The sequence below is a fragment of the Megalops cyprinoides genome, chromosome 5 (assembly GCF_013368585.1).
Source record: "Megalops cyprinoides isolate fMegCyp1 chromosome 5, fMegCyp1.pri, whole genome shotgun sequence".
In the NCBI taxonomy this organism is placed as follows: domain Eukaryota; kingdom Metazoa; phylum Chordata; class Actinopteri; order Elopiformes; family Megalopidae; genus Megalops; species Megalops cyprinoides.
The window spans coordinates 6506574-6517408 of NC_050587.1; the positions used below are offsets into that span (position 1 = coordinate 6506574).

Genomic DNA, 10835 nt, shown 5'->3' on the forward strand with positions numbered 1-10835 from the left:
CGAAAAGGAACATACCTCCCCTGGGATTCTCATTAATACTAACAGTAGCCCTGTGTCTTTTAGAGAAAAGTCACCTCACTTTAAAATTACATTCTGTGTAATTCTGGATATGGATCGAAATTTTACACTAAAGATTTGGGACTGTACTGGTGTAAGCAAGCTGATCCTAGACCCCTTGACAAAGGCTGAAATTACCCGGGCCGCCACTTGCTGTAGTATTTGATTATGTCACTTCCTCCAGGCGCCGCACTTCCTTGTTTCCGTGCAGCCAGGTGCTCGCAGACGAGCGCAGACACTGTGTTTGTAAACACGGACTCCGTGCGTGACCGCTTCGTTGGCACACACGATCGCCGCGATGGAGGAGAACGACGACAGCGAAATAATCGAACATCACGTCAACGAGGAAATGGAAAAGAAGGGATTTCGCACGCGACATACTCATTTGTTTTTGGAGTCTGCTTCTTCATCTGAGAGGGAAGGGCATAGCAGCACGCAGTCATCGCACCGGCTTCTTGCCTATAGCGATGCGCTCATTTCCATCATAGCAACTGTTATGGTAGGATAAACGAACGAATAATTCTTCTTTTTGTAGGTTGCTTGATGATGCAGCCGTGTGTAGTTCAATACGTAGCCCGCTAGCTGCTTAAATCTGATGTGCCGTTATCGTGCGCCTCTGTTGCAGACCTCTGTCTGTAACTACCGTAGATTTCAGAGCTGAAGTGGTTGGGAGCACAGCGTTCTAAGTACTAAGTTAGGTTATTAACGTACTGCATTTGTCTCAAATGGTCAGATCACTAAGAGCACGACCACGAAGTATCGATGTTCTGTTTCCTGGTTTCCCCTCATATTGTCATGCAGTCACCACCCTACAGCTCACAAGGCATATTGTGCGTTGCAAGTACAGCCATCTTTATAATAGGCTAAGTGTCATGTGACAAGTCTTCATTCCTTAACAGAATCCGTTGTTTTCAGCGTGTTTATGTTTAGAAAGAGTTTTGAAAGATGTGTTTGCTTTTGTTTTGCAGATATTACCAGTTGCACATACGAAAATCAAGGACGATGAGGTATTGTCATTGAAAACATAAAACACTACGCAGGCTTCTGAATTGGCCTGTTAACGATTGACTAACGTTCCGACAAAAAAACACTGCCTTTATGATGTGACAGTGCCACGCTGGTTCTCAGTTATCCTGGTCAGATTAAGTGTTTACATTTCTGTCTCCTTTTGTCAATTAGGAACTGAAGGAGAGCTTGCAGCAGCTTCTCACCACAAAGATTGCAGTGTATTTGATGACATTTCTAATAGTTACAGTAGCATGGACTGCCCACATCAGGTAAGATTAGATTTGTATGGATTGTGCTGCTCAAATCTCTGCATATTTGCCAACAACACCAGCTACAACAAGCACAGCCCACACCCAATCTGTCTGCTGGAGTTGAGTGTGATTTCAAAGGTGGAATGTTGTTTAGCCATCCACTGTATATATCCTAAATAAATAGGCTTCCTCAGGTTATTTTTCTGATGTCGTAAGGTTCCCATTCATTCTCATTGTCCTTCTTGTTTTTGAAACACAACGTGTGTGATCCCTTCTCTGTACGCTACCGAGAAGATGTATTCATTCCCTTACAAAGGACCATGTTTTGAACTGTTGGGTGTCATGCAGGAAAATGCCCACACACTGCATGCTGTCCTTGGTGTGTGGCCTCCTGTGTTTTTAAAGTGGCCCAGTAGCTGCCAGCTGGACTTTATACCTCATAAAATATACAGTTCCACTCTGCTGTGGCCATCAGGCATCACCTGCATCGTGTTTGTCTTTTTACAGGTTATTTCAAGTGATTGAGCGCATAGATGACTGCCTTGCACTTTTAAATCTTGTAAGTTCACTTAAGATGACTAGACATGTTACAGTCAAGGTTGATATTCACTGACAACTGACTGTGGTCTAATATGAACATCATTACAGTGGGCCAAAAAATAAAATGTACATATTCTGTTTATACAAATGAGTTGTGATCATACCCTGAAGGATCTGTATATTGTGCCATTCATAACAAGGAACTCAGGTCATCAGTGCCAGTTTCACTGATGAGTGAGGAAAGTGAAGATTATAGAAAATAATAAAAGAAAAAGAATATAACAATATAAAATAATGAATATAGAGGAGCATGCATTATATGCCAAAAAGTGATTCATGCAATATTCAACTCATGTAATCATTCAATCACCGAGAACGAAGTGTTTTTTTAATGGGAGGAGGGATTGTGTAATATTGTTTAGTTCTGTTTTTTCGTGACTGCTGGCACATTACTATAACCATGATGTGAGTAATGTATGCTTTGTCTTTTTGTCCAGGCCTGTATGATGCTGATAACCTTCCTCCCTTACACTGTGAGTACAGAGCCATTCATTCTGCTTCTGGTTGTGTCTTTGGTAGGAGGGGCACACACAGGGCCATGTGTCAGTCAGAGTCTGTTTCCATAGATCTCGGACTATTGGTGTGTTTCTCTCACTGGAAGACCTAGAGAGTGAAATGTTGCGGGCTACGAAGACTCATTTATTATTATTTTTAATAATAAATTATGATGATAATAAATTATAATTATTATATAATTATTATTATTATTTATTATAAGACGATTTATTAAAAATTGTTGTTTTATTTTGTGTGTGATCTCCAACCACTATTAGTCTTCTCCTTTTAACCATAGTTTTCACGTTAATTTATTGTGAATCCCTTTAAGCTTCAGACTGTATTTGTCATTGGCTGCTTCCTGTATCTGCTGCAGTTTTCCCTGATGGCGGCCTTCCCAAAAAACACCCTGGGTATCCTGCTCTTCTGTACGTGCGTCATCGTGATTGGACTGATACAGGTAAGGGGAGTCGTTCACACCTGTGGATGTTTTGAAGAACTGCATTTGCCTCACCGATCGTGGTCCCCTCTCTCTCCCCAGGCCATCATTGTTGTGTACGGTTTCAGCCGGCCCTTCCTGTTAAATGACCAGATCCAGATATCGGAAAACCAGGGCTTTTACAAGCGCCACATCTTAAAGGTTATTTTGCGGGTTCCACTCTTCTGCTTTGTGGCAATCGTCTTTTCCTTCATCTTTTTCCCCTTGGTGAGTGCTGTTTCAAATACTCCACTACACTGCACTGTATATCACAAAATACATATATTTGGACTGGTCATTGCCTTGTGATGTTCACCACGTACACAATTGTATATGTGTTGAAAATGAAACAGTTAAAATGCTTAATTACATAAATTTCTGTCATTTGACATTTGGGATTATATTATGTATATACTGTATATATATGAAACTTTTCCAGTGCCAGTTGAATTAATTGTGAAAACTAGATTTGTAAAGTGAACTGTTATTTTCTCATAGAAATAATGGATTTTTCCTTATCATTTGATAGTGGCTGAAAATGCTGTTTCTCTCTTGTCTTGCAGTCCTATGTTCTGTTAGCAGTGGTCATCTTCTTTCCCTACATCTCACAGTCTTTGAAATGGTGTCGTGGTAAAGCTATTGGTAAGGAGAGAGATGAAATGTTTGTTTTTAGTTGTCTACAGTTGGCAGACTGTAGATAGTACTAACATGAAAATAGCAATGTAGTGTACACTTATCTTACATGAGATTTGAAAAAAAGACCAGTCTTCCTATAACAATTTCACATACATGGTATGATACTATTTTAGTAATGGTGATTGTTTAATTTTTTTTTTTGTTTAGTAAATTGAAAGGTGTTAAGAATAACAAGCAGATTGTTTGATGCCGAAAGATTTTGTGAAATAGGTGCTTGAAACCTGGTTAGGTGTGTCAGTGAAAGAGAATGTTTGTACGTGATGGATGAATAGAATGTCTTGCATGTCTTTTTCATTATGTCATACCGAAACGTGTCAGATAATGTCAGAACTGAGAGAAATGCAGGTGTGGTTTATGGTGTTCTTTCATTGTGGACATGAAATAACCTGTGGGTTGTGTTGGATGTGGGGTGCCGTCAGGCCAGCAGGATGAGACCCCTGACTCCATGCTGTTCTACTCCTACCGGCCCAATGAGCCTCTCAGTAAAGAGCGGGTGGAGGCCTTCAGTGACGGCGTGTACGCCATTGTAGCCACCCTGCTCATTCTGGACATATGGTGAGTGTCTCACCCTAACTGTCTCAGCCATTAGACCGCATGTATGAAGGGTTCACCCTGCCCCTGACTGAGCCAGCATTACGTTCACACCCTCACATGTCATCCCAAGTTCAGGTCAGTGTAATGCATTAACTATGTTTAGGAGTGATGTGTAACGCTGGCATAAATGTCTCAGCCACAGAGACAACCTTGCCAAGGGCAGCATAAGATGCCAGCATTTGTCAGTTCTAAAACATGTATGTGTAGTATACATGGAGTTTATGATGCCTAAAACATTTCAGAGGAAGAAACTATTTCAAGTCCATCTGTAGTGGAAAACACTCTTCCAGTCCTGTGGTTTGCAGTGTCTGCTGATCCCTGTATCATACTGCTGTACAGTATTTAGCCCAATTGGGTCCAGTTGTTATTCTTAGGGGCTAAAACCCAGAACAGCAGGCTGTTCTTCCATAGAGCTCAGACCAGGAAAGGCAGTCAGCTTGGCTACAAGAAGACCGGTGTAGAACGCATGTATGCACTCTGTCGCACTGCCCTCCCCTTCAGGAAGCGCACCCATGCGCTTCACGCACCAAGGCATCCCTCGCGCATTCCCCCACCATACTTCACCCATCTCTGGGGTCTCTCACACCGGGGTCAACCTAACCTGGGGGTCCTTCATACGGCTGACACACTGGGCAAGCCTCCAACAGCCTCACGGCAAGCCATCCCACTTCTCACACCATATGTAGTGAAGGGAGAGAGCAGTCACCCCACCCCGCCTTGAACCCGGGTCTACGGGGTACTGAACTGCAGCTTTGACCGCACCGCCAAAGAGCCAGGCTCGTTGGTATAGCAGTCAGAGCACATACTCAACCGTAGTGACACCACTGTGTCACAGACATGTAAAATAAATAACATGTAAAAATTGTAATCTATGTAAGTTTCTTTGGATAAGAGCGTCTGCTGAATGACAATAATGTAATATAATATAATATAATATGTGTGTCCTCTGGCTCCATGAAGACCAATAGTGCTGTAAGGTAGTGTGTGGCTGAGGGGAAATGGCCATGTGTTTGCACAGCAGTGCAGTGTGGAGCTTTGCTGGGTGTTGAGGCTGAGTCAACCTGTGTCTCCTCTGTTCCGTGCGCAGCGAGGATAACGTTCCCGACCCTGGCGAGGTGCAGCGCAGGTTCGGAGGCAACCTGATTGAGGCCCTGCAGGGCTTCGGCCCTGAGTTCCTGGCCTATTTCGGCTCCTTCGCCACCGTGGGCCTGCTGTGGTTCGTGCACCACTCGCTCTTCCTGCATGTGAACAGGACCTCCCGGCTCATGGGCCTGCTCAACACCTTCTCCCTGGCCTTTGTGGGTGGCCTGCCCCTGGCCTACGAGCTGACGCACGAGTTCCCGCCGAACTCACGCAACGAGCTAGAGGCCATCCAGATCAGCTGCGTCATCATCTTCTTCGCCGGTGTATTCCAGCTGGCCATCTGGGTGGCGGCGCTGTTCGACGAGCGCGAGACGCTGCACCCATATGTGCGCTACGGCGGGCGGGACCACACCTTCATGCTGGCCAAGCTGGCGCTGTACCCGTGCGTGGCGCTGGCCACCTTCTTTGTCACGTGCGCGCTCAGCCGCTTCAGCGCCATGGTCTTCCACCTGGTGCAGATGGGCGTGCCCGTGGCCTTCCTGCTGCTCCGCCTGCTGGTGCGGCTCGGCCTGGCGCTGCTGCGCCGCCTGCTCGGCCCGGCCGCCGTGCCCCCCGCCCACCGCGCCCCGGAGGAGGACGACCCCCGCGTGCCTTTCACTGACATGCTGACCTAGCCATCCGCTCGCAGCCTCTTTCAGGGTGTCAGATTTCGAGGGCACTGGCGGTGTCGGGTTCCAGATGGCATCCACTGACAGGGTTACACGCTGACAAGACGTCCGGCTGGGCACCCTACTTCAAATGTTACACTTGGTTTTTCTTTTTTTGAGTTTTCAGTTCATGTTATTAGGAAGTGTTAACCGGTGAGATCCAAAGATTTGCATCACATTTTCATTCTTCATTATTTAAAGTTTCATGAAGGAGGCCCATCTACACTTGACCATAAAGACGAAGCCGCTCCAAAGGGATGTAATAGCACACACTGGAGCATGCGACCCTCAATGCATGATCTTCCTATGTGGTCTCACACTAACCGTTAAGATGAAGCTCAGAGCTCTGCTGTTTCCTTACACAAAGAAGGTATTTCATCCCTGATAAAACTTACTATCCCAGCTATTTATTTGTTAACATATACCACTAACTGTAAGTCCTTTCACATTATGTATTGGATTAGCTCACACTTTTTGTGTTTGTTGTAGGCTCATATGAGAATGTTAATGAACAGACCTATTCTGTAGAAATGCGAGGGTTAAATCCAGCTGTTACATCCAACTGTGAAATCCATCCAGCCCCGACCACTTCAGCAGGTCTCACGCCATGGGCTCCGGCCACAGACAGGTCACTGTGTGGAAGAAGCAGTCCCCAAGGCCACCAGAGATCCCACGAATAAACACAGTGTAACTGTAATACTGTATGAGGTCCCTACACAGACCGCATGCTTAAACCCTAATCAGCACACACCTGCTGCATATGATAGATCATGGAAACTTCTAATTTATTGTTAAGTTAAATTTTCTATTTATTTTTATATTTAACAGTTTAGTACTGTAGCTGCCCTTTTTATTGTATATTACCAATGTGTATAGGAGGCACACTGATACAACAGAGATTGTTGCGCTAAAGTGCTAAAAAGGACCTTTTGACATTCATTTGCCGAGGAATAAAATTGTTTAAAACTGTTGGTACATAGTTTTATATTTGCTTTTGGAAAAAAAAAAATGTCATTTTCACCGTCCAATCGGCCAGGCCTCTCAGGGTTGTTTGAGGGCAGCAGGAGGGCACCCTGCATTTCCTGCCGGGTTCAGGAAAGGAAGTGATGTCATGGCAGGACAGGGAGGGCTCATGCTCTCATCCTTTCTTCAGTGGAAAATTTATAGACATTTTGTTTCTTACGAAAATAAGGTTATGTGCTAATGTGACCCCAGTAATTTGAAGTGGTAGTGTTAATCAAGCTTGTCTGTTCAGATGTTTAGAGATGAAGTTGTAATTTCAAAAGTTCTTTCTGAAATGAACTAAATGCAGATGAGAAACTGATTTAATAAATGCTAACCCTGTCTGAGAGTGTCCATTTGGGTTTGATGTCAGGGTGCAACTAATTTTGCACTTCTTTTTTTATAGTGCAGTGGAACCAATGATGCACTTTAACATTTATTAACAGTGGCTAATACTTCTGTGTCGTTGCCATATTTATGTCATTTGAATGTCATTGCACTGCTTGTCTACATTAGGAAAACCTATATTACATAATACTGACATAACTGATTAAAACTGTGTATCTATATAAGTCATTTCTTTGGTCTGTTTGCCAGAGGTTTGCAAGGGAGACAGTAAAGATAAACTTGTTCTTGCACTTTCTTCTGACTGACTGTCATTTTGTGTGGAGAGATTTCACTGTTGGGGGCGGTGGCGGGGGGGTGGGGGGGGGTTTCATCCACCAGAGGGCACTGTGAAATTATTTTACACTACTAAAATCATTATTTTCATAACAGCATTTTTTTCATTTCTGAAAATGTCCATTTCACTAGTTATTGTATGGTATTTGTCCAGTGGTCAAGATGGAGTCAGTTGTACAAACTGTTTCTAAAAACAAAAAGCATGTTTGTGTATATGCAGTTCTGCATACACCCTCAGTTTTTTACACTGGAAATTAAATGACATACTGGTCTGTGAACAGGAAAATAATTGCCTGGCTATCTGTAAGTCAGTGAAATTGCTTTGAGTCTTTTCTGCAGATAAACTCCCAAGGGTTGCTTGCACATGCAGCACAAGCCAGTTTATTTGTAGCAGTGTTATTTGTAGTAGTGCTATTTGTAGTAGTATTACTTGTATCAGCATTATTTGCATAGTGTTTAGTTCCATTTTGTAGTATTGCATATATTTGCATTCCTACACTGCAGAAATGATGATCCTGTACATCCTAGGATTATTCTAAATTAACTGTAGTAAATCATTTCATAAACAGTTTATTCTAAACTAGACCAAAAAGCATACTGCTGTCTCTGCACTGGACCTGGTTGTGAGGGAAGCCTTGATAGACGTTTCCATCAGTGAAACTGCTGAACTCCCTGTTTGAGTCCCATACAGGAATACTGCAGCACAGAGTGCTGCCACTCCTGGCTCAGGTGGACATGTCTCCTGCCAGGGTCACCTCTCTGAACATGCTCCAGGGGCCCTCACACAGACAGCACACAGACAGAAAAGCTAAACCACTAGACCAGTAGACCACAGACCACTAAAAATGTCTTCAAGTATTTGAGCATAAGTATTTATAATGATAAAAACAGACCATTCAGCCTACCTTTGCTCATTTGTATGTAGTATGTAGTAAGAATCCCTCTAGTTCTCCTGTTTGCTGATCCTCTGCTTTTTTTGAACTGTTTGTTGACGGTTTAACCGTGATGCAGCTTCGGTAAGCGCGCTGCTGTTTTCCTGAGAATGTCCTACAGAATATGAAAGTCATGATTCTTAGTCCCTGGTACAGGTGATGTGTGTTGATGGCAGTTGGGGGTATGGTCCTGAGGTATCATAGGGACATTTGGTCATGAAGTCATGAGGTCCAACAAATGTTCTGCCAGGGGGCTACAGTGTCAGTACTCAGAAATACAACCACAACTGCTAATGCATATTTTACATAGTACAGCCTGAGTATAATGGGGAGGGGTCTAAAATCTCACAGTGGAACAGATGCATCATAGTGACACATTAATCTACACATTTGTACTGTAGGGACAGCAATATTATCTAGTGTAGGTGTATATATTATTGTAGAAATTATAATGTGGCATTGGCAGTACTGTGAGGAGTACTGCGTGGGTGGATTCACTGCCATTGCTGTCCGTTTCAAAGCTGGCTGCATAGTGTGTGTCCTTAAACAGTACCTGCTTTGTGATAGCTGCTGTCCAGGCCTGCACCGCGCCAGGGACCACACTCCTGTAGTCTGATACCTTCCCTCCCATGACGTTGCCACAGTAACGTATGACTCCTGGCCAGGCCGGGTGCCAAGTTCAGCCATAGCCCTCAGCACAGACCCCTGTGAATCTCTCTCAGCCAGATTAATCAGCATTCACACTGGTTACAATGACCCTACCTCAATGACCTCAGCCTGAGAGGCAAAAATGGCCAAACCTGTGACACCACCGGTCATTCTGGCAGGACACAGCTAACAGGTACAGCCTAGATGCTTTGGTTATAAGGGCCCTCATGTTTCACCCCTAGAAACAGGCAGCAGCTAGCTAATGTGAAGCAGTTTTGCTTGCATATCCAGGATGATTCTACATTATGTCACCTTTGGGAGTGCTGCACATGTAGCCCCTAACTTTACCCAGTCTCATAAAACACATCCAAATGGATACATCTTAGTGAAATCGGAACAGCGCATAGTGGTGAAACACATGGTAAAATCATACATGCTCTCTGACCGTTCAGCACACCACCAAGAATTAAAATACCATATTACAGGATGCACTGGCACACCACAAACTGTAGTCTAAATTTAATCGCTGAGCTTGTGGGCATGTGGGTTTAAAATGAAAGAGCTCCAGACTCGTATCTCCATATTTAGTCTTCTTTTTCATAAATCAATGCTATTGGTCACCCTTTACGTCTGTCTGTGGGTTTTACAAGCTCTTTTTAATACTTTTCATTGGTTAAATATTTGTAAAACCCACAGACAGACATAAAAGGTGACCAATAGCATTGATTTATGTAAAAAAATAAGAATGACAAAACGTGGAGATACGAGGTTTCCGCCCGACAGCGACGATATGTGAAATACACTGGCCGTCTGTTTGAGGAAGTATCCATTTTAAAAACATACTGCAGGTATTCACTAATCGTAAACGTGTGCAGGCATACTTCCTTTGTGTTCCCGGTGGCTCTGATGGCAGTACACAAATGAACAGTGCAGGTCATAAAGAATAAAATATTTTATTCATCTTATTTATATAAGATTTATTCACTTCCATATATTGCATCACAATACCCCTAATAGTAATCTAATGTATTTTACAAAACACTTTTTTTTGCTCATACAGTCCTTCCGTTACAGACCCTGTTATGTGTGCCCCTTTTCATATATATGCTGTTTGTGCAAATAAAATCATAACCCCCAAAGATCAGAATTGTCAAAATGAAAAAAAAAACATGAAGCTCCAAAATTTTCAGCCAGAAAAGAAGAACAGAGAATGCTGGTCTAACCTTCAGCCAGGTGAAAAGCGGAGATCTAGCATCTTGAAGATGGGTATTTGTAAACCACACCTGGGAAGAGCTTTTGCATGGAGTTATTACCATCAATGGGGCTGAGAGGCCATGTTTGATGACACGTATGCTCAAGAGATGTGGAATGCATATGCATGTGTGGATTTATAACTTATAACTCCTTCAGTCAGAGTTTTGTTTTATACCACTTATGATTTGGTGGGAACTACGGGGCAATCTGAAAGTGTTTTTATTATTCCCAACAAAACAATATTATTTAATATTATTCTTATAATTAACACAATAATCTAATCCATGCTGTAAGTAGACTGATGTCCCTGGAGTCAGGGATTTGTGTGGGTTATGCTTTAGGCACATCC

At 43.2% G+C, this 10835-nt stretch overlaps 1 protein-coding gene across 2 annotated transcripts; it reads left to right on the top strand.

Moving 5' to 3' along the window:
* Positions 1-267: 267 nt before the first annotated feature.
* LOC118777351 (endosomal/lysosomal potassium channel TMEM175-like) lies at positions 268-7179 on the top strand. Of its 2 annotated transcripts, XM_036528173.1 has the most exons (10): positions 268-556; positions 1026-1064; positions 1237-1334; positions 1824-1875; positions 2354-2389; positions 2788-2871; positions 2953-3117; positions 3453-3531; positions 4005-4140; positions 5267-7179. In XM_036528173.1, the coding sequence occupies exons 1-10, from the start codon at positions 356-358 to the stop codon at positions 5934-5936; spliced, it is 1560 nt and encodes a 519-aa protein (XP_036384066.1). In that variant the 5' UTR covers positions 268-355; the 3' UTR covers positions 5937-7179. The 2 variants fall into 2 exon arrangements, with proteins under 2 accessions (XP_036384066.1, XP_036384065.1); XM_036528172.1 differs by having other exon boundaries at positions 2788-3117.
* Positions 7180-10835: the final 3656 nt, after the last annotated feature.

Excerpts from the sequence above, each read along its gene's own strand:
- LOC118777351 (XM_036528172.1), top strand. The coding sequence starts at position 356 with ATGGAGGAGAACGACGACAGCGAAATAATCGAACATCACGTCAACGAG. Across the intron at positions 557-1,025 it reads CCATCATAGCAACTGTTATG|ATATTACCAGTTGCACATAC; the intron begins GTAGGATAAACG and ends TTTGTTTTGCAG. Across the intron at positions 1,876-2,353 it reads GCCTTGCACTTTTAAATCTT|GCCTGTATGATGCTGATAAC; the intron begins GTAAGTTCACTT and ends CTTTTTGTCCAG.